Raw genomic sequence first — 27,303 nt, 5'->3', positions numbered from 1 at the left:
AAACTGTATATCTTCAAGTTAAATTGAATGATGACATGTCTTTATATATCTCTCCTCTAGTTTTATGCTCCTTTAGACATATCCAGGCACTCGAGCTGGAGAGGACTTGAGGGTGGTACCATTTTAACTGCACGCTGGAGAATTACTGAAGATTCTGCCATGTGAAATGGACATTTATACCCTCACTCTTAGATTTGATAGTTCTGCCACTGGCTTTCTCGCTTTCTTCCTCCTCATTTCTTTTCACTCCTCTGCACTGGAAGGTAGTTAAAGCCTTGCAGTGAGTGATAGTCTGGACATGCAATTATTGGTGTTTTTTCACAACAGGGCAGACAGGGACAATTTGTATGGCGTTTCCAACACTGGAAAAGTCAAGATCTTTAGGCCTTTGTAAGTCCACAAATGTAGGCATATGTTCAAGCATGTCTGCTTTTGACCAAAAAAATCTATCTAAATGAAAATAACTCTTCTACATATTCTCGGGTACCAAAGGTTTAAAATAGTTCTACATTGTATTTAACTGCTTTATCAGCATACTTCATATATGCGCTATAGGCCACTCAACAGGATTACAGACTGAATAATAATGAAACACACAAGCTAGTCCTTAGAATTGAAGATAATGCTAGTTGGATTAGTTAGACTGGATTAAAATGGATATAGATAAATGGAAGATACTGAAAAAAACTTTATCTATAAGTGGTACAAGAAATTCAAATTGGACTTGAGGGAATTTCATCAGAGCAAATGAGACGGAAAGGACAGAGGAGATAAGGAGGACGACTGGAACAGTATTGAACAGTGTGTGTAGAACATGGCGAGAGGAATGGAGAGGTATCCAGATTAAACCATTTCTGTTTGTTTTTATGAGCAGGACTCAAATCTTCTCTTTGTTTAATATAGCTCCAAGTAGAAGAGGCACACTATTGGCTGTCACAGGGGAATGTGTGCAGTGAGCTATTCTTTCAACAGTGTATCTTTGGGGACTCCTATCTTAGTGCTAGTGCTAACTTCAAGCACACAGAGCCACTTCTGCCTCATTATGCCTGCCTTCCTAACAGTGTGCGGACGCAGACGGCTGGTGGAGGCCCCTGAGGCTTGAGGCTTTGCACAAAGACACAGAACTCCTTAAACGAAGGCTGAATGTTGACTAGGTGTGGGATAGCGTCATTCAGGCATGAGCCACAATAGAAAGGGAAGGTTAACAATGTAACGGGGGAATTCTCGAGGGATCTGCCAGGATAAACACTGTGCAGCGCGTGTGGCTATGTGGAGGACTCTAAGCTACAATGCAACAATTGGCTGGGATTGTTGTAACCCCATTGGATACACAATCCTCATGGGAGTGCCAATAAGAGTGTGTACATGTCTGATAAGGGATGCAGGAGGACAACAGGCTAGTGAGTGCCAGTGGACATACAGACATGCTGGTGCTGACCCTTTCAATGTATTTTCAGGGATCAACGACAAGAGAATCCAAGAGGGACACAAGAAAGGTGAAGAGCAAGCTAAAACAGAGGTCTAGCCATCGATACGCCTGTTAATTGAAGCACACTGGGCATTGTGGGCCTATGGTCAGAATGTTCTAATTGCCTCTCCCCCATAACTGGGATTTTTCTACAGAAACCTAGAATGAAGACTACTAAGATCATTATAACAGAACTGCGCTGTCCTTCAGTCAATTCTAAAAGTTAGATTTTTCTTAAATTTGTGCTAAAATGGCTACATGATGCTGCTGACTTCTATGCAATGTGTCTTGATAGCAGGAGAATAAAGCCTACTGGATGAATATACATGAATCACTTTAAATACAACTTTGAGTGGGAAAATGAGAAGAGGAAACAATTCTTCAAAGTCAATTTTTTATGTCTCCTTTTTTATTTAATTGTCCTTATTGCTTCAAAACATTCCATCAAGTTAAGTGATCCTATTTGCCATAGCACAGCAAACTGTTAAAGACTTTATCTAATTAAATCTTCTGGAGCTATTAAACCGTGGCGTTACATCACTTCCTCATTACATTCTTTAAAGGTCAATGCAAATGACTCAGATTTGTGCTCTGCATTCTGTCCTATGCTTCTCTAACAGTTAAGGTAATTAATTCTGTGTATAATTATTAGTGTGCAGCATGAGACTTTGTGCTCTGGTGGGCGGGGCAGGTGGCTCCATTGGCATGCACGCACCAACAGCTGTGAGTCCAGAGGGGGCGCTGGAGACGGGTCATGTGACTTTGATGGCAGAAGGCCTGGCAGCATCTGGAGGGGGTGGGGGGCAGGGAGGGTTTGCCAAACTCCTCACACTGAGCCTCGATCAAAGACGGGCAGTAATGGAAGAGGACTGGCACAGAGGTGTGTCAGAGGAGGGACCGTCAATCTGCCTTTGGGGAGAGGGACCCATGTGTGAGTGTGTGAGAGTAAACCGTGCACAAGGAAAACTGAGATAAAGTCGGAGAATGAATATCACCGAGCACTTGTAGAACACAAGACTATATTACAAAGTGTTAGCTATCTCTTAACGGCAAAGATTACAGTAGTGCCCTTGATTACATCTTCTGCTTTAGGGTTAAATGCACTGTTCACTGGAGCCACACTCTTTCATCACTCTCTTTAGTCTGGAGTTTGTATCTTTATGTGGAAATCAAAGACTCTTTTTGCAGTCCCAGATTTGGTCAAAAACATGTATTCTTGCTTGGTTCTTCACAAACTGTATCAAAAAGCAACCATTACTTTTGGCAATCAAAGCAATTCAAAGTAATTATTAAAGACTGGTGGATAAGGAACAGGGTCCCTTTAATTCTTTGTTTAAAATGGACAACAAACTGAAGTAACAAAAGAAAGACAAGTAAACCCTTAGCTGAATAAGCTCCCCTCTCCATGGTGTTTCACGCTCCACTGGCTTGACATAGGCAGTGGCTAAAAACAGCAGCTCTTCCTTGTGTACATCTCATCACAGCTCTAATCTCCAGACATTATGGGGCTTTTCTAGAGTAATGGGGCAAAATCCACACAAGCTGAGAGGGATGGACCAAAACCATGACCATTAGCTCCAGCCCAGTGGTGATCACTCGGAGCTGTAGTGCTACAGAGATCTCAGGCCCCATGACAAATCTGACTCATTGTTGTCATGCAAGAACAGTGTGGACATGTGCTGGAAGTTAGTGTGTGACGGAATCTTATCTACAATGTTAAGGGCAGAGACGGCTGCTCCTAATGGAGGCTATTTATTATCTCTTTCTAACCCTTTTACTGAGCTAGAGGAAGGAATATGGCGGTTAAAAGGTTATTAGCTGTTCGGGCTGTGCAATTAATCAAATAATTTTTTTTTCATTTCTTATCATCAGTGCTTGACTATTTTGAATGACTATTTTTTGTGTTAAATGACAATGATTAAAAGTCTGTATTAATGTTGAAAGACATTTCTGTTTTTATTAAGATGAAAAAGAATTAAAAAAAAAAAAAAAAAAATCATATCATCTGTCATAGCCTCTACCCCGTTAACTAATATTAGTCCTAGTGTAAATATATGAACTGAGGTATAAGGACAATCTGAACACTCTAAGTGGAGTGTTGGTCCATATTTCAGCTCTTCATGCCTTAAAAAATCAACCCAGATAGAAGTGCATCAGACGTTATACAGTTAAGCATCAATTTTTGCAAAATTTATTCACAAGAAGTAGTCTTCTCTGAAATGATCTATTTGCATTTTGCCGAAATTTAAGCCGCAAGTAAAAATCCCTGTTCATTCCTGTTCCTGACAGCAGAGGGAGCTCCATCACCTAAAAGCTTTATTGGAAATAGAGGTGTAGTTTATAAAGTGTGTTTTCCAAATATAGACATTATTTTAAGTTAAAAGCATGTTTAAAAGAGAAATAAAGTCACAAAAATGTTTCTTTAGAACTACCTTGCATATGTTTATTAGATTTGTTTTCTACCCGTAAATGGTAGATGTGAAACCCCCTTCCCCCCACCCTGTTCAGGCTCACCTCTTCTGTCAGGGCAAAGCTAGCCCCCACACTGCAGTAATGTAGATAGCATCTAGTGGTGATATGTGAGAATACAACAGGGCCGGGTCAGCCAATCTAATTACACACGGTAGCTTGATGGTAGTGTTGCCAAATAAATCTTGAAAATGCAGTAAGTCAGCACGCCTTCTTCACAATCAAAGTGATCTGAACTAAAAGAAGACTGTGACAAGGTGGTTTACTGTGTCTGCTTCCCATTTTAGAGCATGTGTCCAGATTTTCCACAATATTAATATAGAATATTGAGGAGTGAGTCAAAAGATTATAATGAACCCTGTTAACGTTCAAAATAATCATCCTGTTTAACCTGTACTTCACTACAACTCAGTAGTAAATAATTCTTCAGCAAATATGTTATACATTTGGAAAAAATGTTCACAAGTAAAAAGATTTCATACAACTTTTGACAAGATAACAAAGTCAAACAAGGTGTTAAAAGGAACAACAATGCTAATGCAGGTGTGAAATGTTTGAGAACAGGAAGAATAAAATACCATTAAGTGTTCTGTTGGAATAAATCATGACTAATCAAATCAACTCGCCTAATTTCCTCTAAAAGCAGGGCGGCCTCCTCTGCGCATTGCCTGTAATGGATGAGCCGAGTCAAGATGAGCGGCATGCAAACAGCCACTTCACAGCAGAAATTCCTGTCTTTGTCCATAAGATGTTTAAAATAGCAGATAACTGGAAATTGTGCAAGTAAAATTTTTGGAATAAAAAAAGGTTCAAGGACGTGTTGTGGGCCAAACAATACCAGAAATATAGGTGTTTTTAAATCAATATAGCCAGTTGAATGTTCTGACATGAAGATGCATTGGCCCATTTTGTGTAAATGCTATATATGGTTAGCCGCTGTTGCTAGTCTGTAGTGCAGCTATTGATTTGACATAATGCAGACTCTGGTAGGATCTAATAGCACTAACTCTGACCTTCTCTATGACCGCTGGATTGCAGTGCTTCTAATAGTCTTTATGTGACTTTATGCCTTCGATCCTGGCATGTGGTCCAAACATGAACAAATATCACACAGCATCATGCAATCGCTGTTTAATTTATGCTGAAGTCAATGTTTGCAAGATTAGGGGACATGCAAAGGAAATTGAGCAAAAGGCCATTAGAATGTGACTCTTTATCGCAGTAAAAACATACAGACGGATACAACTATGGATGTGTGTGTGTGAGGAGCCCACTGTATAGCTGCACATGCCTGTGGACTTTATCAGATTGTGTGAATTATTTATGAGGTAAACTCTGTGGAAAATGCTGCCTGTAATTGTATAACATCCATCCTACTGCCTACTGCTGCCATTAAGAAACCAGTGGGCCTCACTGAGTCTAGTAGTAATTAAAATCTCAAAAGATGAATCACCTCTCCTGTCAACTGCAGCACGCCCACCTCAAAGAAAGGTTCCAATTTAAGATATATGGTTAAATCATTATACTTAGAGAATTTGTAACTGTAACAATCTGGCAGCCTACATTTTGCATAGCCTATCCTCCAAAACTTCAGCATATTAGTGGTTATTATTTTTGACAACTCAACTCAATATTTCATCTCTACCAATGTTATATGAGTTCAAGTAGCCTTCTAGCAGCACACTTGCAAAGCCAGTCAGACTGCGGGGCCATAATCGTGCCAAATGCCTCTAGTTGGACACATTTGCTTTTGAGGGCAGACACTAAAATGTTCAGATTTTGAAACTGTCATCTGACACCTGTGATGTTGACGCTCAAATGCGCTGCATGAATGCTCAAAATGTGCAGTGGAAACAATGGACGAGCCTATACAAGTGCCTTTGCATGTGAACCTGAGGCCCCTGATGGCGTGTTCTGAACACAGCAAGACTTCTGCATGTTATTATGGAGTACTTGTGAGTACACATGGCCACTTATTATAATATCCCTCACATGGTGTACTGATAATTAAAACTGAGAGATTATACAGTCCCTGAGCATGGCACTGTCACATATCCCAGCAACCCCACCTAGGGACAACAACTACTGGTAGATAGTCTTTGTGCTGTTTTCTGTCCCACCATGCAGCCTACTTTGCAGTTTTAGTAACGGATTTACATGAGTGCATAGATGCCACCCAAAGTCAAAGTAGAAGTACAAAATAAACCTGACTGGAGGCAAGGGCACGGTGACTCACCATAGTTGTTCCTGCAGCAGCTAGCTCTAATAAGTCACTGTGAGTGGTCAGAGGCTAAAGCAGAGGGATTGACTGTGTTTGGGCATTAGCTCAGTTGGACCAATTATAGCATTAGCTCAGACCTTTGGGTCTGATTTTGAATGATCCACATTTTGTAGGCTGATTTTACACGCAGGCACTATTTGTGAACCTAACTATGCAGTGAGCCAATACACTGTGGTCATTAACTCTCAAACACTGCAAGCCCCTGTTCTGACAGCTGGTGGCCAAGGCCAGAATTACGGGGTTAATATTGTCTGCAAAAGAAGGCAAATACAGATATTCTGGCTCCAAGTACAAAAGGAGAACATAGTTTATGAGTTTGCAAAAGACACAAATATTGTGCAAACCTGGTAATGTATTTTAGTCAAATTTTTGAGAACTATGTGGTGATTTACAATAGAGAAACATTCCTGGTGATTAAATCAAAGCTCTTCATTTTAAGGAGTTACTGAAAGGTGTACTAACATCTGCAACTCTATTTCTTTTTATATAGTAACATGCTTAAATGTTGTATACTATGAATCATTGCTTTGTCAGTCAAAAAATTTTTGTTTTCACTTTTTGAAAAGAATGGGGAAGTGAAAGGAGGTTGAATAAGGATTGGGCACTCTGCTTCTGCTTACAAAGTGGAGCTAATTGAATTGAGCCCACCAAGAATCCTATAACACATTCCTCCTCTGACTGTGGAATAGGATGAACAGCAGTTTTGTCTGACATTTCCTGTGGAGCAAATGTGGCTGCTGATCTTTCACTCTGTGGAAATCATGCCTTTAATGTACCTAAGGTAGAGCTTTCATAAGAGTTATATTCAAAATACTCCCCAGTGACAGCCTCTGTATGCTCCAACTAAAGACCACTGGGTAAATTAACACCATTTTAAGAGAGAAGTTGATGCAACACAGTAAAATCAAACGTGTGCAAATATGACTGAAGTCTTTCTGATGATGGTGTTACAGCTAAACAGCCACAGTTTCATCAGCGACAGAGACTCATTTATTACACACTAAACCTGGCCAAGAGTAAAAGTAAAAGCTTACTTGAAATTCAAATTTAGAAAAACTTATCACTTAGATGTACTGTCAGCCCAGTGGTTAAATCAAAGCTCTACAAGATGGCTTTTGTTCTTCCCACTTCCCACATTTGATAATTAACACAATTCTGGGACATGGATTATTCCTCATGTGGTGCTGGAAGAAAGCATGGAACTAAAGGAAATATTTTTAGTTTGTGTACAAAGCTTCAAGTAGAGCCTCAGAACAGATGGGACAGGACCATCTGCAGACAACATGAATTTAAGAGTTTAAATCAAGCAGGCTTCAGACTGTCATAAACACACTGTGGCTCCCAATACTGTTGATTCCTTCTTAGTAAAGGAGCTGACTCAGAGCTCATTCTTGACAAAAAAAGCAAATCAAATTAGTATTGTTCATTTGTTGCTTTTATTCAGAGGTGGGACTTTTTTTTTTGTTGCAAAATCAAGGTCTTTTTTTTACATAGAGAATTCTAAGAAAAATGCCCTTCTTGATACTCGTCATCATTAGCACATATATTCAGGCTTGGGATTAACACAATGAGCACAAGCTGTACTCTCTTGATGCATATGTTTATAGAGTATATCTGGTCATTGAATTGAGGATAGAAAAAGACAGCTTTACCAGATGTTTTCATTGTTTTAGTTCTGTATTGATATAAAGTAGGGGTGGGCGACGTTGCAAAGAATTAGCTTGCAGAAAGTGTTTTCCAAATGTCTATGACTACTTAACTGCAAAGAAACAATGAATGATGCATATGTGGAAAATGGTAAAAATGCTCAGTCAAGGCTACTCAAATTGACTTCACCGTTTGTTGTTGTGTTGTTAGGTTGTGTGCCTGTGGCTGCATGCTCCTGCTGGGGGATGTGTTTTGGGGGAGAGGTTGTTTTTGGCCCTGATGCTGTCAGAGAAGGCCAGACAGTGACATTATGCCAGCCAGGCAGGCCTCCAGGGAGAGCCATGTTAAATACCATCTCCTGGAGCGCAAATGACAACAACTCCGAGCTGTTGTTTGTGAGTCCGCCGCTTTGTGTGTTTTACCGTTCCTGCATTTACAGTGGTTTCTCAAAGGCAGGCAAAATGTAAACTAGTGCAGACAAAAATTTGCACAAATCACTTGACTGTGATTGTGGTAGGAGTCAAGTCACTTCAGTTTGACTTTTTTTTTTTTTTTTGCCTTAATCCAGCTATTGGTGAAAGATGTACTTTTTTTTTTTTTTACACCAATCCTTAACCTGGATAAATGGACAGGGATACATTAGGATAGACCTGGAAGCATCTCTAAATAATATGAAGGCAGATGATGCACTGTGGAGCCAAAAATGAGAGAGTATTAGAAATCCCCCCATGGTGAAGAGACAACAGTTTGCTTTGGAAAATCTCAGGACTGAGATTTGTTGTAATTGAAAGTGCATTGCAGCCTGGAGACGGTGCAGTTAAATTAAATTAATTGAATTGTGATCCAGTTGTTTAAAACTGTCAGTGGTCAGCTATGGGCTTTTTAACTGACTGGTCTACAGCTGACCTTGTGGCAGTAAAAGCATGTTGTTTGGAGCAGAGATTGGACTTGGAGGAATAATTTGGATTTTGTGTGTTTAAGTAGCACTTGAGTGGAAAGCATTGATTAATCGTTGCAGAGGAGGTACTAATGAGTAGGCCTGTCTTGTCTAGGTTCTTAAACCTTTTTATTAAAAGACATAATGTTTCTAAAAATAAAAAAATGTGATCAATAAATGTGGGCTCTACTGAAAATGCTGGAAGAGGTAGTTTCTTTGGGGACAGGAAGCCATTCTGAGCTCATAATAACCAGTTTTCTCCAGGAAAGGATGACAGCGCAGCCCCAATCTCAACAGTGATTGGCTGCAGCTGACCCACCATCACTTTGCTTTTAGGCCTCATAAGTTTGTTTAGTGACAGTAAAAATGGTACAATTGTTTGGCCAGTACTGCATCTAAAAATCACAACATCAGGAATGCTGTTTGAACAGGATACATAATTTCTTCTGCTAGTTAACTCAACAATGCAGAGGAGCTCCAGGGCTCATAGGGCCACTTGTTGGACAACACCATTTTAATGACAGGACTGTTGCATTTTTCTGAGCAAAACTGTTGTGTAACCAGGTTTACCAGAGATTTCAAACATACCTTTTGTCTACACAAGACATATGCACACGCAGTTTGTGCAAAGTAGCGGCCTGTCAATCTAAGCTTTGTGAGACAAGGAGCTGGTGACAAGATGTCAGAAACCTGTGGAGTGTAAGAGAATAACAATAAGATGGAACAAGTCCCAAGGTTGGCCTATGACAGGTTACAGGACTGAGTAGGAAGTCTAGTCAGGTTCAATCCTGCTCCACTGATCTTCCACTTTAACAGCACTATGGAGACTGCAGTTCACAAAAACTATGAATCACAACCTTCACTGTATAAAACACTAGATAAGCTAAAACAAGCTAAATACAACAAGACAGTAAAATGTAGCCAATGCCATTAAACAAATTGGGTCTTTCGTTGCTGTATTACAACAATAATATAATATAATATGCAATTAACAAAGGAATAATGAAAAATAAATAACAAGATCTGAGTAAGCGCACTGTCAGGTGCTTGTGTTTGTGTTGCACTTACCAATTCTGAAGGAAAGCGGGCCAGCAGCAGTGCTTCTCACCCACATGGCTAAGAAGAGCAGAAGCGCCCAGGCTGTGAGCATCTTCTATGACTCCTCATGGGTCCTGCCCCGGGGATGCCCCTGTCACAGCCACCTGCAACACACAAGGGGCATGCTGCATTACCCATCAGCATTCACAACCCACAAGAGACAGAATATTTAGATAGGCACAAGAGTATAATTACAACATTTCCTGCTGTATTCTGGAAAGTTCAGTGTTTAGTATAACATTTTTAGGGATTCAAATCTTGATATTTCTTTTGTGACACCACAAAAACATGCTGGCATTTCTAAACCACCCCAAATCTCAAGAACAGTGACTGTTGATGTTGTTGCTGTTGTTCACTGTTAAGGACATTGTCTCACGATTCCGCCCCATTCACTATAATGGCTATAACAAATCAAAGCAGTAATCAAAATGGCCACGGATCGCTCCTCCCTGAGAGGATAAGGAAAGAGGGGGGTTACAGACTGCCATCCTAGGGGTGGTAACATTGCACCCACTCATTCCCCATGCAGGTACACAGCCTAGTCCAAGCTGTCAATCAAAGTCCCGCCTCATTAAACATGCAAAAACTTTAAAAATCCACAGCGGCCAAACAAGCCTGGTTGACAGAATTTCACCCCTTCAGAGTTGTCACACAGCCAGAACTTTTGGCATCTGAGGCCAGAACCGTCTTTTGAACCAGGCCCTAAAAATGGTTTTGACAAGTGCAAAGTCACCATTGCATTTTAGAGTGTATTGCTGGTTCTGCAGCCAGACCTAGCGGTCAGCAGCCAGATTGCAGCAGTGGCAGTCTGCCATCTTGAGCATTATTTGAACGCTGTATAAGCACGCACTGCTCTCTACCAGTGGACAACTTTGTGCAGCACTAATTTTCTTAGTTTGGGCAACAAACTAGTGGGCTAACCAGTAGCAGCTCTCTGAACAGCTGTGCCGGAGTGCACGTCTGTTCCACCTTTTCCCTCCAGTGTGCTGTCAAACCTGAGACAGCCAGCGACAGGCAGCTCCTTTTTACCAGAAAACACACCTGAAAGGATTCATCTTATTGAGGTTGGTTAGAGGGCAAAACGCAGGTGGAAAACTAACTGAAGACAGGCACTGATCTCATAACTGAATACTTCATGTCACAAACGCTAACCAGGTTTTTATTTGACAACAATCAATCTCCTATTTGCAGACACATGCTAATAAATCTCAGTAAATCCAATAAGTAACGCTGTTCCAATGATACAGCTCAGACAAATGCCAGCAGCTTGCTTACCACACTTGCTTTTTATAACAAATCTCCTTCTATAGTGCTAAGTGCTTCTAGTGTAGTGGTAGGTTTATGCAAAGTTAAAGACTTCATATTGACATCATCATGTTTAAGGAGAATGTTAATGTTCTTTTGTTTTTTACAGTTTAAACTGAATAAAGCCCTGAGGTACAGATAATACACAACAATCACCTAATACATTACTATGCTATAAATAACAGCTGTCAAAAGTCACCCTCAAGGATGTAAGGGGATCTTTCAAGTATTAATAAGAGGCTTGTCCAAAACTAATTGAGTGTTGAAACTGCCTTGCAGCCACATTGACAAGACACACACAAGAAAGTTCTATGGTCTACAGTAGTGTTACATTCAAATTCAGAGTTAAAATAACTTGGATCAAAAAAGCCCCAAGTCCACATCTTACAAGTTGTGTAAATACTTTTTTCCTAGTGCATAGCAGTCAAAAATCGATAAAGTTAGAGTGATAAGAACTGAACACATATATACATGTCAAAATCTTTGTCCTTGAAGTCTTCACAATAATAAAGAGTGAATGGTGGAGGCATCAAGAATACTAACTCTTCAATGAGGTCAAGTCCCTTCTGGTTTTTCTATAAATCACTGCCATTCTTCAATACACTACATTGATCAATACAGATGAAAACTGAGTGCAATGATTGACCTTATTTTCCTACATAAGCATTGATCTGAGAACGCCAACAGAAATGTATCCTAAGAGGCATTTCTCAGTTTCTTGACAATAAAACTATAGTGCATACTCATTTCAAAGTACAATAGCACTCAGACAGGATAGCAAGGAATGAGGGAACAAAGCAAGCCATTTTTACTAAAAGCTGGCACGTATACCAGGACAGACAATCACTCTATAGACTTGTACCAGAGTGTTTTGAGCATAAGCCACATTTGAGAGCTGAATAGGCTGCAGCTAAGAGATGAAATATAGCGATTGTAATGGCTCCTTTGTTTCTTTACTCTGAAAAAAAGAAGTACAGGCTGAGATTGAGAGATCAGAACAGAAATGAGGACTGCAGTGTAATCATTCTAAACAAAGAAGGTGAATGGGTTTGTGAGATTTTGTTTGCAATTCTGTGAGCTTATGTAGTGACCGTTAATTGCAAATAGATTTTCAAATATATAGACAACAAAATGAAAAAACAGTTTGGTGTGTATAGAGTTTATGTCTGTTGTAGGTTGCAGTAGGGAGTATTTGAGTGGCTGGATAATAGCTGGTGGATGGATGCCAGCCAGACAGAATGCTTTTCCATATTATTCTTCATCATTGTCAAACAACTGCAACTAGCAGTGCATTTAAATGGCATCTGAATGAAGATGAGGCTTGTTGCTTTCTTTAAATGCCGGTGATTACAACTCTTCCGCTGCACTGCGTTCACTCTTATGTAATGATGCATCTGTGTAATGAGAAATTCAAACCACCAATGATCTCAGTTCATGCCATGCGACTTTTTAACATCAAATGTAAAATGCTTAAATGGGCACTTACGGTGTGTGCATATGAAACATGAATGCATTATTATTTTAATGATAATGCAGTTGAAATGAAAATGCACAAACAGCAACAACAACAGGTTAGCCTCTGCTACTTGTAAGACATGCCCTTAAGGTGGATGTGTGATTATACTTCTATGTCATTATTTTCAGAAGTTAAGTTGTAGTTTTGTAAAGTATTGTCTATGGAGCTATATGTTATATTCTTATTATATATTAAAAAAAAAGAAAATATAAGATACTGAGACACCAGCATGAATGACGGGTCAATGTTGAACTAGAGAGATGAGGGGATCAGCTACTGACAGAACGCTCTTGGCAGCTGTTTGGCTTTCCCATCAGTGGAAAAGTAAAAAAAAAATTTAAATATCAGAACTGTCAATCACACATCAAAGTTTGTGTAATTCTGTTGCAAATGGTCAATTAAAACTGACAGCTGGAACAAGATCAAGTCAGATGCATAATGAGCCTGCATTTGCATATGTGCTCCAACCCAAAGCTCAATCTGCCATTGGCTCTAAAGCAACTAGTGGATGGAGCCAAGTGCACATGTGGTGCTGGGTAAGTTTGAGTTCAGACACTTAAAATGGCCTTTGAAAATGCCTCTTTAACATTATGTTGCATGTAAATATGTTGCATATAGAATTACCTGAGATCTTATGTGCTGTCTCAGGTCTGTCAGGAGAAGAACTGCACTGACCACCATATTACAGTCATGAACACTTTTTATTAACAGCCCAGTCCCTGCAGTTTCCCTGTCAGTAATACAACGCAGAACAAGACACTGACCTGATCTTGAGACTGCTCATACAATGTGGCCACAGTGTGCTTGTGTTGGTATAAGAGCTCTCTGCCTCAGAGCTGAATCAGTCTGACTTTACACAGCCAAGTCAGCACAGCCAACTCCAACAGTGAGCTCTGACACACAACAAAATCACTCCTCCTCACACTGAGAAGGACACAAATATGCTTGTAAACAGGAGAAGTTACACAATCTAACTACTCTAAGATAAGCCTAAACCGCGGCTGTAGGTGGAGGATCTGTTGGGAGCAACTTTTGTTTCAACACACAGAATAAGTGTGGCATAAAACAGAAAAATAGCGAGTATTTTCATTTCAATACCAATAATTTTAATGACTAAATTAGAATAGAAAGTCTATAATTAAAGCTAATTACCCTTTTTTCCCAGCAGTATTTATTTTATATTTCATCTTTCATAATTAATCAGCTATAATGCATGGAACAATCAGTGATGACAGTGTGATGACATTTTAACAGTCAATGTATCTTTATTTTATTTGAAGGGCATACTGTATCACCGTTGATAATGGCAGGTAGACAAACAAAAAGCTGTTTGCATCATATTGTATAATAGAAAGCAATTCTTAACCAAGACCTAAAGTATTCACTCATAAAGTTACAATTTGAACAAAACAAAATTCTGTAATTGAATAATAATAGCTAGCCCTCATGATGCAAGTGTTCCCAGAGGATTCATTCATAGTAAATAGTGGAGAAGGAGCAGTTACATAAAGCATTGGACAATCACACTTCTCTCACTGTCATTACTGTGAACAGAATAGAATGTCTGCTCAGTGTATCACAAGAACTCTATGGGCAATCAGCCACGACCGGCCTTGTCCACACACCTACAATTGGACTTGATTGGCACAGTGTTTGGGGTTTCTTAAAGGTGCCCCATGGAATTACACAGGCAGAGGAAGCTCACAAGTGGCCGGCGAAGAGCCACAAATCAGGGTTATTTCATGAGCCATGAGGCCAGAGAGAAGAGAGAGGAGCAGAGCAAAAGGGCAAGCCAGAATCCAAGATGAATGAATGTAACAAATGCTCATCTGATGGAGCTCATCTCAAGGGTCCTCCTTTGCAGCCGCCCTCTGTCGTATCACTGCTGCGTCTAGATGTGTCTGCACACGATGGGTCAAGACAGCCGGACCCCTCTCTTTTATGACTGCAATATGGATTGGAGAGAATGAGGGCCTTCCTCAACTCAACAACCTGGGCCTCTCCAAAGATTAATAGGCTACCATTACACTGGACAACAAATCACAATACAGCAACAACACACAGCCACAAGGATGCAACAAAACATAGAACACTTTCACCCAAATGCTAGATTTGGTATAGCCAGGTTGTTAATGTGCTTTTGCAAACAAAAGTTTAATTTACAAAACAGTTATTGTATATATAATATGCATCATAATATTGTTTAAGTTCAAAGCCTGCTGCGTCATATTTTTTCCTATATTTTTCCAAAATGTTGTTTAATTACAAACAGAGGCTAGCAAGCAATGTGCTAACTATTAACAATTATTTTCAGTCAAAAACATTAATCAATTTATTTATTTATTTATTAAACATTGCATTAATATATCACCTTACAAGACACCCAGAGCACTTTACATTTAATTGTTCATTCACTCCACACTGTCGTCACAGCTGCCCTGGGGCAGACTGACAGAATTGAGGCTGCTAATCTGTGCCATCAGCCCCTCCAACCACCACCAAAACTCGCACACACTCCACTTTCTTACTAGGTAATGTAAGTGACGTGTCTTGCCTAAAAACACAGCAACAGTTTCTGCTACTGGTGCCCCACTGTGGCACCTGGAATTCCCAGCAGCGGTCCCCCATCCAAGTACTACCCAGGCCCAGCCTTGCTTGGCTTCTAAGATCTGACAAGATCAGACTTTAGCAAGCTGGTATGGCCACAACATACTGAAAGCTTAAAATTATGTCCAAATGTTTTAATGACTTCTATGCATTTTAGTAAGTTTCAGGGACTTATGGCATGAAACACAATAGGAAAGTGGTTTTAGAAGGATGTATTTCTATAGCATCTTGGTTATGTTAGAGTTAACAGTTGGAAAAAAAAATGCAAAAAGAAGAACTAGCTGTGCATTCACAGATGTAATGAGGACTTTTTAAAAAAAAAGATGGCCTCTTTAAATTGCACTGAAACTATAACTACATAAATATAGCTTACCTTCTCTGTAGACTACTGCTGTTATGCAAATGCAGGTACTAAAAAGTCAATGTTGTTTATAAACATCCAGGCACTCTTTATTATCAAGTGCATAAATTTTAGAAGTAATCTGAAAATGCATGCATGAATACCAACCAGTCTGTATAGGGATGCTGTTACTGTTAATTATTTCCATTTGCTGGTCAAATAATACATAAAAAAATGTACATAAAAGCATAAAACAATTTAGAATGTAAGCATAAAACACAGTTGGGACACAGTTTTTTTTTGTTTTTTTTCAGTGACTACATTTTAGCAGCAAACACCACTGACAGAAGAATTCAGTTACCAACATTATGTTCTCATTATGGCACCTGTAACAGAGTGAGATATAATGTGTCTGAACCAAGTCAAAGAGATGTCCACAAAGTGAATATGAAAAATAAACATGTTTTTGAGCAAGTTTGACAAGCCAAAATTCTGAAGATTGTCAAGGCATCTCAAAAACTACAGCTCCTCTGGGTGTTTTCAGTCGGCAGTAGCCTGTAACATCAGCACTGACAGCAAGTGAAGGTGATCTTGTTGGTCTGGCAAAAAAACAAAGCAAAAACCCCATGACTTTAACGAAGACATATTATGCGTTTGTCTTGTCTGCTCTATAGTTATAACCCATGAACCCTGTGAATCATTATTTTACACTTTGGACATTTTAAATTAGAATAGTGATTTAATGACCTAATAAAATACACAAGTTTTTTGTGTTATAAAGGCACTCATAACAAAGTGCCATGCTACCGGACCATGCTGCCAGGTCCAGAGTGAAGTAAGAAAAGAGCAGTGGGTGTGTGTGGGGAAAACAGGAATTTGCAGGAGAAAAGATCACTCAAGCAAACAAAAGTTATTTTTGCCCAATATGTCTGCTATACAGGAAGTAAGTTTTATGTACACAGTTAATTCTCAAACCATTAAAACGGATTTCATTATGAACAAATCAACAGTAGACATTCATTATTGAATTTCCAGCTCAAAAAAGATCATCTCAAAGCTATAAGCATTTTCACAAGCTCACTGTTAATATTTATACAGTTCATCAATGCTCAGAGACAACAAATCATGGAGACAAACAAGAAGGCCTAAAATGAATGTAGCAACTTTTGCATGAAAGACTGAGAGATGATGATTGTATTATTAGGCTTTAATTCTGTAATAGGAAGGGTTGAAAATACATTTGTTGTGCATGAAATACTTCAAGATATAAACCACAAGAGAAAAGCTTGGCAAGTGTTTGATGCAATTTACTTGAAAGCTGTTTGTCTTTGCACTTAGACCCACTGCTGAACAATGAAACCAGAAACAATATTGGAGTGCCACATCTTTTCTTTCCCCAAAAGAATCTTTTTATATGTTCTAAAGCATCTGTATTTTGTCAAGACATTCAATAATCCAGTAACTATGTGAAGCCACTCCGAGATGGCTCCCAGCAGCAGAGACAGCCGTAAGAATGAACCACCATACGCTCATTTGTGGAGCCAGCTCTGCTGTATGTGCTCGCAAACCATTAAATGACAGTTCCCAGATGTAGACATGCTTTTGTGACTATATAGCACTAGTTACATGTCGACTGAAATATCATTCAGTTTAATGCCCAACATAAAATTGAAGTCACTCAGTACACCACCCATCAGTGCATTTAATGGAAGATGGAAGCCAGGCAGAGTGGTGAGGATACACATACACAGACACATGCACACTTACTTACACACTCACAAATACACACACACCCCGACACATGCACACACACACACACACACACACACACACACACACATACACACACACAGTTCTTGGAGGCATCTATGGTGTGTAGATATCATATTAGGAAAGCTTGCTTGTCATCCATCATGGAGGCCTGGCTGGAAAACAATCAGAGCTTTAACCTGCATGTGTGGCTGTGGCCGTGCACTCCAGGGAGGGGCTTGTACCTGTGGGGGGCACAAGTAATGGAGGTGAGCTGTGCCCACAGTAAACACTGCTTCAACTCCACTTCAGTATCTATCCTGAACCAAACCAAGTCTGAAATGATTCGACCTCTGTGCACACTGCAATAAGAGCTCAGCCAAGACAATGTTTTCATTCAGATAGGCAAAGTGGCTCACTCCTTCTGACAACAACTCAAAATCAATGACTGTGTTCAAATTTTGAAGACATACATTTTTGAAAACACAAAAATTATATAGAAAGACTTAACACATAAAACAAAATTAAACTTTATTTTAATTCATACTCAAGTTTTAAAAGATTCAGTACATTTCAGGCAAAGTGTACACTAAATTAACCTTTACTGTATCTATAACATCTAAGTAATGAAAGACATGACTTATTGATTGACTTAAAAATGCATGTACATATTTATTGATGATTACCAGAGCTTGTTTACATTAAAAATGTAAACTGAGCAGCAGCTTGCAAGGGCAAAAGGTGTAGCCAGATAAAACATCACACCCAGCCCACCTACTCTCGTGTGTTACCAACTTGTCAATTCCAATCTTCGAGAAACACTACATTTGTATTCAGTAGAAGCAAGTGTGCCAAGGCATGACAGCGGCCTTGATATGTTCCTTTTAAGTGATTAATAATATTAGTATAATATGACAAAAGGAATAATGTTTCATAGATCATTTTTCTTACAGATCTCGGCCCTCTCTTGCAGGTAAAATGGTGTACATTTAATGATGCCACGACTTCCCCTTGATAAACCCACAAACTCATCAGTTCTTGACAGAAATAATAATTTTCTTGTTTTTATCTCAACAGTAAGATTGTATGATTAATTCTTTGATTAATGAGGGCTTTTCACGCTTTGCAGTTTGGGGGCTATGTTCATAATCTTCCTGTCTACAGCCACTGCGTACAGCCTCTGGTAATTCAACAATCATTTTACACTCATTCCCTTCATGAGGATATGTGATCTATGCCTGCAGTCATTCATTGTCACGGCAACAGGATTACTGTGCTTAATTACTGCTCAGTGCGGGCTGGAGGGAGGGGAAGTAGCACTGCTGTACTGTAAAGAAGAGCAAAAACAAAGGACTCAAGGTTGCCTTGGTTGCTCATCTTCACAAACGTATGTGATTCTGTGACAATACAGAAACAATGAGAAGCAAATTCAAGGGCTATTCAATATGCCATGCTCTGACCTTGGGAGATGCACTTTTATATTGGATTATTGTTGCCTTAGGAAAAAACATTACAAATACATGTATACATTATACACTATATATATATATATATATATATATATATATATATATAGCTGTAACCTTGGAAAAGCATTGCAAATGGCTTTTTGCTATATTCACTGTGACCGTCACAATTCAGCAAACAGCTTTAATGGCCAAGATTCACAGAAAACCACTGGAAAATTAGCAACCATTCAATGTTTAAGTTTAGTTCAAATTGATTTTTTCCACAGTATGGCAATAAATGTAACTATCTTTCTTCAGTCAAGTACACTGCATGGCTGTCTGCCATGTAAAATCACTATTTTTATTGCTAATTATTGCTTGATGTACAGTTAAATACTGAGGTCTTAAAAAACAAACAAACAAAAAAAACATTGCTATGTTCGTGTTACCTTGAGTTCACATCATCACTGCCAAAACAGATAACAACAGCCTCTCTATGATATAGCCGTAAGCTGCCAGTTGAAGATCTCCTGAATCAGCATCAAGGTGTAAAGACAAAGAGCCGGGGAGCCCAGCTGGTTGACAAAGCAGAGGTGAGGAGGAAACAGGGTTGGTGAAAAGTGAGAAAGAGGTTGCATGGAGCCAACAGGGCCCAATTGTAGCAAGAAGAAGAGAGGGACATAAATCACCCAAAGACAGGTATAAAAAGAGGAAGAGATAAAGTGGGAAGAGACAAACGGTGCAGGGGAGAAGAGGCGAAAAAGTACAGTGTGTGTGAGATTATTCCTGAGTCCAGCACTGGCAATGAGACATGATGGAGACTGTGGCCAGGTGGTTTGAAAAAAGTTTCCCAATCTCTTCTTCCACTCCCACACCCTCTCACACCCCCCCACACCAACCTGAATGAGCTGTGCACATCCTGTCTGCAGACTACAGCTGTAATGAGAATCTCTGAGGTCCGTTTCACGCTCTTCCTCCCTTTATCACCAACTATATCTCCAAAAGTTCACAATGACTGCAGTGACATTCTAACACTGAGCCTGTGAAATCCATCCCCTTATCTTCTGCATACTGCTTTTTAATTGCCTTCACCAAAGATGGGCTGCATCATTGTTCATTTGGAAAAGATGAAGTAGAAGACACATTGGGTTTGTTAGAATAGAACAAAGAAGAAGAAAGGTTTGGATTTGTGCTTGAGCAGATTAGACTTTAATACTAGCTCCAGTCCTTCCACCTTTTGCTCATTTGTTGTGTAATTAGTAATCGCCTTAAAACAGTGCACTGTAACAATTAATACAACACTGCTTAATTTACTTTTGTGTGGCCTTAAGTAAATATGAACAAATGCTAATCTTAATGTTTAGTGTTAATCACTCTGCTAATCCTCAGTAAATTAAGCGCTTGGTGTGACCATGGCAACTGAGGCAATGGCACATGCAACAATGGAGCTACAACATACCTGATACTGTGGTGAACAGTAATGAGACATCTGCTCAAAAGAAAACAATATACTTGTCTGACATGAGAAAATTAGCTGTGTGTGATTTTTAGTAGTGAGTACATGATAGCAATCTACCACACACTGAAAAGTCAATGAAGAACTGAATACACAGTGAGCAGCACACAGAATACTGACAGCCAGTATCGGCTTGATGCGTATCTATTGGAAAATAAATTGGAAGATAAATATCCATATTCCTACTTCATTTGATGGACAAGAGAGGCGCTTTAGGGCCATATTTACTGGAGCGTATGTAGTGAGTGAGCATGTATGTGAGAAGTGTCAGTTCACTGGGGGCTTGTGTTAAAACTGCGAGCTCCACTACTGCCTGTGAAGATGCATGGCCCATAATAATGATGCATCAGGAATACATTTAAAAGAGGCATCCGTTCAGCAGTGCAGAGCGGATGACAGAAAGGCACAAACTGCCGCAAGGCCTTCAGCGTTTGTTTAGAGACGCTCTGGAAACATGGGCGTGTAGCAGAATCTTACAGTGTGCTCTGGAGGCAAACGGGATCATTAACATGGAAAGTACAATCCCTCTTTACAACCTAATCCCAGCCCTTTTGTCAAAATATGATGATGGGGCACTTATATGCACCCTTGTCTCCCTCATGTGCATGCGCTCTCACTACTAACAGTATATTTATGTAAATGGTGTCATGGTTTTCATTAATGCATCGCCAACAAATTCTCCTCAACTCCAAGAGCGGCAATAAACGGAGGACTGTAACCTCTTTCAAATATTGCAAAAAGGGGAAATTGAGTTTCCCTCTAAAGTGGGTTTTGATGGGCCTATGCATATCAAAGCCAAAAAGTTCAATCTGGTAGAGTGCAAAACAATAGCCATTAAAAGCGGAACTTGCTGAAATCACTGTTTGATGATAAGGACACATTTTATGGCTGCTTTCAGTCTACTTATTTTCATTTTATTAGGTAATGATATATGGTGTATATTTAAGAATGGCCAGGGAAAGTAGCCAATTAAGTCTGGGGAGCCTTAACTCACATTTATCAGACTGCGAGCCCTGTATCTAGATTTAAGACTGATAATGCAAAGAGGGATTAGGGAGTTTAATCCTGAAAGACAGGGTGAAACACTTTAATCCTGCACAGATTTATCAGGCCGCGACTGTTTCAGGAGTGTTCAGAATCCCAAAACACCACTAACTTTCAGGAATATGTCTATCACTGGCAATTCTCTTCTATCACTGGTTATTCCCTAACAAAGCAATGTGTCTTTAAAGTTCATAGCTACCTCATGTAACCTTCGTCAGATCATCAGCCTCCGCCCTTTGCTTCTGAGACACCTGCTTATTTAGAATGTTTTTATTTGAATTATAGTACTGGTGTCTCAAAAGGCTTGATTGACAATTAGATACAGAGACACACTCTATCCATCTATTTATGGACAATATGCAACTTCACCTGTCAAAACATTTCAGCATGACTTGTAAAAGGGATGGGAAGCATAGATTGAAGGATAAAAAGTTTGAAAACTTTGATAAGAATTTAGGAAAACTATATCACAAACGATCTAAAGCTGTTAAAGTTAATTGCACAACAACAAAGGCCATCAGAGGAAATGTAACTGATGTAATTGCAGTTTCAGCTGCTCTTGAAATCAACCGATTATCGAGACGAGTGTGTATCAACAGGTAGAAGGGCATGTGTCAAGCGTTCATAATGTCTGATGCATAAAGCTCTTAGCTGCAGGTGACAATTTCCTGAGTGTGAAATTAAACCTGTCAAATGTCTAACAGTGTTTTCCACACCATTCAATAAGGTTATGAGCAACAAGACACATTTGGATACAGGGTTGAGATTGTTTTCATTAGTGTGTCTTAACCCTGGAGCTGTACAGCCTCATCTACTCTGCATATTGTTATTACTCAAGTCCCAGATTAAATCATTTTTCAGAGCATTAATACACATTCTGCACACATACAGCCACAAGGGTTTCATATGGGATTTCACAGCTGGTGGTGGTGGATTCAGTTTCATTTTGTGCAACTGGTGTTTCATCAGCCCATGTCCAGTCTCATATGCAGCAGCAGAGCCACCTTTTCTACCATTTTGTATGTTCAGTAGTTCTTTATATTTCCCTCACACACTGACCTTGTCTGAATGGCTCTGAACGCTGAGTCCTCCTTGGACATGGACATGTTATGATTCTACAGGTGTATAAGGTTGAGCGGCACATTGTGTACTTATAGCCATAGTATCAAGATGAAACAAAAAACACATCATAAAGTCTTCCATTTCCCAATGAAGTGCTGAAGTACTTTTCCTTCACTCAAAGTTCATCTGTGCCATATTAGCAAACATAAATGCTTGACAATGGAGTGCACAAGTCATTACAGCATTTAGAGCTGACTCTGAATCCAGCTATATAAAGAATACCACATCTTCTGGAACAATTTTCTGAAAAAAGCCTCATGAAGGTAAAGGCAGTTGTAAACCAAAAGCTTTCTACTAAATGATGAATGAATGATGAATGAATGAAGTCATATAAATATAAACTAAGAAAAGCAATAATATATATAAATTTACTGAAAATTGTCCAACAAAAATCAAACATTGATTTTCAGCTGTGGTTCAACAGAATTATTAGAAAAAACAAAATAATGAAACTGGCCTGGACAAAAATTATGGTACCCTTAAATTAATATTTTGTTGCACAACTTTTTGAGGCAAACTCTAACAAATGATTTCTGTAACTGTCAATGACACTTCTGCACTGGTCAACAAGACCCATTTCTTCTGAGCAAAATGCTCTAGTTGCCTTAGGTATGAAGGGTTCCTTCTCCAGACAGCATGTTTCAGCTGCTTCTTCTTCTAGAGCTGGGCTTACAGACCGCTGCAGAACAGTCCAATGTTTTGTTCTTAGCTATTCTAGGGTGTTTTTAGCTGTGTGTTTTGGGTCATTATCCTGTTGGAAGACCGATGACCTACGACTGTGACCAAGCTTTCTGACACTAGGCAACACATTTTGTTCCAAAATACCTTGATAGTTTTGAGATTCCATTGTATTATGCACAGATTCAAGACACCCACCTCCTCCAGGCTTCACAGTAGGGACAGTGTTCTTTTCTTGGTGTGCTTCATTTTTCTGTCTGTGAACATAGAGATGATGTGCCTTGCAAAAGAGCTCTAGTTTTGTCTCATCTGTCCAAAGGACATTCTCCCAGAAGCTTTGTGGTTTGTCAATATACACTGTGACAAATTCCAGTCTCACTTTTTTATGATTTGCTCTCAACAGTGGTGTCCTCACATGAAGTCCACTTTGGCTCACGGATGGTGCGATCTGACACTGATGTAACTCGCCCTTTGAGTTCACATTTAATTTGTTTGGACGTTGATCTTTGGTTACGATTTGTATGATCCATCTCTTCAATTTGTCATCAGTTTTCCCTTTTTTTTAAAATAATTTTTTGTGCACACAAATCAGATGCCACAGAAGTAGAAGAAAAGAAAAATAAATAATATAATTAACAGTAATACAATGTGACCATCCTTTCCCCCCCGCCCTTCACCTCCCCACCGACTCACCCCCCCACTGTCTCCAGAGAAAAGAAAAATAAATAATAACCCCCCCCCCCCCCCCCCCCCAAAAAAAAAAAAACAAAAACACACATCTATCTATCTATCTATCTATCTATCTATTTATCTATCTACCGTATTTTCCGTATTTTCACATATAAACAGCACCGGACTATAAGGCGCGTTAAACGAAACACAACAGTTAGGTAAATCAGTCAAACGCGTTTACTCGTTACGTTAACTCTCAACTTTGTTCATTTGTAACACGTAAAAAACAAAAAACTGTCTGAGACCGATAAATTGTCAGCGTATTCACAATAACTCATAATTGTTCGGTTATAAGTCAAAATAACACATTAGGGCGTTTTCACACGCACCAGGCAATAAAATTGTTATTATGTAGCAAAGACACTCCAGTGTGGTCCACTTTCACACCGGCAAACAAACCAAAACTGGTTCGATTGACGTGTCTCTGTTTCCCGGGAAAACGGCGATACCTCCAGTTATCAACACTGATGTTCCCGTTCATACCACGGGCCATCCTCATCTCAAATTATCATCATGAACTCATAAAACAGCAACATGTAGAACCTTGTACAAACTCACCGCATCAGCCCAGAGTTGGGGTAACAGCAGCAGCCAACAGCACTCACAGTAGCGCGCAGCTCCTCAGGACGGGGCTGGGGTCTGGTCCTTGGTCTTCTGTCGTCCTACAAGCGCGTTGGTCAGATGGTCAGGAGGCTCCATCCTCCATGTGCTGGTTCCAAACGGTGGCGAGCAAGACCAGTGCTTGATGGACTGAGTCCGAGCGGGTACGTTCAGTCGTCTGTGCGCTGTTTCCGTGCGGGAAATGCAAGAATGCGCTGTGGACTACAGGTCCAGGTGGGCTGCTCCTGTCCTCCGCGCTCAAGAACCGCGGCTGGTTCCGAGGTGGTGCAGCATCCTGACAGAAGCGTGAGTCCAGCTTGGTTTGTTATATGTTGTTCTGAGCGTCCGTCCTCCGCGCATTTGGTTCTTCCCGGGGAAAGCACTTCCTCAGGTCGAGGCTCCCCGCTCCAGCTCCTCTAAGCCCGGTCTGAACTGGAGCTGCCCCCGCTGGTTCGGGACTCTGGTTTGGATCCAGTCCGATTGTATTTCTCACACTAGGCTAAAAGCAGGGACTTTTTGAAGTTGTATCAATTGAATAGGCTATTGCCATAAAATGATTTGGTTAATTAAAGCCTAAAATAACAAATGCTGGTTGGTACATGATCACGGGGAACACCGGGACCTCTCTGTGCGTGCAGGTCCTGAACAGACGTACACACCCCCAATTTTGACTCACTCTGGAGCCACATGTTCACACACTGGTACTTGCTCTGATCCTCGCGTATTACATTCTCTGTATTGGCCATTGTTGGTAAAATAATTCAAAAATGAATCGCGGCTGCGTCTGGACAACAATCTGTAACTGCGCTGGAGTCGCAGATCAATATGGACGGAGATGTGTGGAAAAAGCCATCTGGTCTCTTAAGGTAAACTTCTCGCAGCCAGTCGCTCATCTTTTCCTCGTCCACAGGAAAAATGAGGAATCACAGTATGTATTACTCCGCGATGCTCCTGACTATGGTAGCCGTAATGCTGCAAGTGGTGCGGCTTTGTCGTTTACTCAACTTGTACTGGAAGGCACTCCGGATTATAAAGCGCGCAGTCGTTTTTGGAGGCTTAAAGGTTGTATAGAGGATTTTCCAAGGAACGAGAAATCCAGCGACTGTTTGTCCTTTTTCAAATGCTGCGCATGCGTGAAACCACCCCCCTCCCCTACAGCTCCCTACGTAGAAACGCCTCCTCCCGCCTCCTCTTTACGCCAGAAACAGGTGTGTTTACAGCCGGTGCGCTGCACATGACTTGTAAACAACTAACTACAGTGTTGGTTAGGCAAGATGGAGAAGTGAGGAGCGGGGGGAGCGGGTGTGCGGACATTTCGTTCGTGGACGAGAAGTGAGGAGCAGGGAGAAGAGCGGAGCGGGGAGCAGGGAGAGGAGAGAGGAGAGGGGAGCGGTGCGCGGAGATTCCGTGCCCGGAGCACGAGCAGGGGGGAAGAGCGGAACGGGCAGCGGGGACAGGAGCAGGAAAGGGGTGCAGAGAAGGTTGCGCGGAGATTCCGTGCGAATGAACTAGCTACAACAAGCAGCAGCAAGCGGACTCTTTCTTTGCCTTGAAAATTACGTTTTCAGACATAGGATATCGCTTTCGTGTCCTGAAAAACGTTTGACTAGCTCTTGGAAATAAAGTACGTTTTCATAATAAGCAGAAGTGACCTGTCCAGGAGTAATTTGGCGACCAATGCATCAGTCTCTAGACCCTGCGTCTGCTTCAGTCGCGCCATCGCTGGAATTAATCTATAAGAATCACCTTAGTTTGGCTTCGCTGCTTTTCCCTTTGTCTTCTTCTTTCAGCGACCTCAAAAACGGACTTTCTTTTGCGGCTAACTGCTCCTGGATTCTTGTCTGCCATTGCAACAAACTTTGTGCTAACTGCGAGAAAGATATAGGTAAAAAAAAGCCGCTAAGAACTGTTGCGCTGGTGGAGTAAACAGCGTCTGTGCGGCTTGCGTCTGCGTGACAGGCGTACGTAAACCATGTACCGGCGGCGTGCAGGCAAGTCAGTTACGCTAGAAACGTAGGGAGATTGATTGACAGCCTGTCAGCTAACAGATAACGAGGCAGTGTCATTATCTATTGGCAAATGTTTAGCTGGCCCCACCACGTCCAGAGTTGATGAATTTTTATTCTCTTTTTTTTGGTCATCATAATTACAAGGCAACTGCACCTCTATAATGCTATCATTGACAACTTGAAACAAACAAAAAATCCTCCACACAACCTTTAAGACCGCGCCTAATCACCTGGAAGATACTGTATATCTATATCTATATCTCTATCTATCTATCTATCTATATCTATATATCTATATATATATATATATATATATATATATATATATATATATATATATATATATATATATATATATATATATATATATATATATATATATATAATAATTATTATATATATAAATTACTGAATAACATGTGCAACTGTAATCATAGGAACATCAAGCTGGTTGGAGATGGTCTTGTGGCCTTTATCTTTAACCTGCTTGTCTTTCATTTTCTTTCTAGTCTGACACAGTTCACTTCTTCACTTTCTCTGGTCCATGTTCAGTGTTGTGTCCATTATGTCTCCAAACAGCACAATGACAGATGCCCCCCTTTAAACAGGCAGACTGACTGATGACAATTTGAAGACACCTGTGATGCCACCTAAGTTTAACATGTCCCTATTGTTCAGTTACTTACAGTCTTTTCTAGGGGTACCATCATTGTTGTCCAGGGCAGTTTCATTAGTTA

At 40.2% G+C, this 27,303-nt stretch overlaps 1 protein-coding gene and 1 pseudogene across 1 annotated transcript in view; both read right to left on the bottom strand.

Annotated features, from left to right (window-relative positions):
* The window catches only part of grik4 (glutamate receptor, ionotropic, kainate 4), a 113,385-nt gene extending 103,433 nt beyond the window's left edge, over nt 1-9,952 (bottom strand). Inside the window, exon 1 of the mRNA XM_020918083.2 lies at nt 9,871-9,952. Within this exon, the coding sequence (XP_020773742.2) occupies nt 9,871-9,952 (82 nt within the window). The remainder of the gene's footprint in view (nt 1-9,870) is intronic.
* A 5,358-nt stretch (nt 9,953-15,310) lies between these two features.
* Nucleotides 15,311-15,431, bottom strand: LOC129407323 (5S ribosomal RNA; annotated as a pseudogene).
* Between the last annotated feature and the right edge of the window lie 11,872 nt (nt 15,432-27,303).

The sequence above is a fragment of the Boleophthalmus pectinirostris genome, unplaced genomic scaffold, assembly GCF_026225935.1.
Source record: "Boleophthalmus pectinirostris isolate CB_2022bp ecotype Guang Dong unplaced genomic scaffold, ASM2622593v1 HiC_scaffold_9, whole genome shotgun sequence".
NCBI classification, from domain to species: Eukaryota; Metazoa; Chordata; class Actinopteri; order Gobiiformes; family Gobiidae; genus Boleophthalmus; species Boleophthalmus pectinirostris.
Note: the sequence above shows the minus strand (reverse complement) of the source record. Positions and strands in the feature narration are given on the sequence as shown.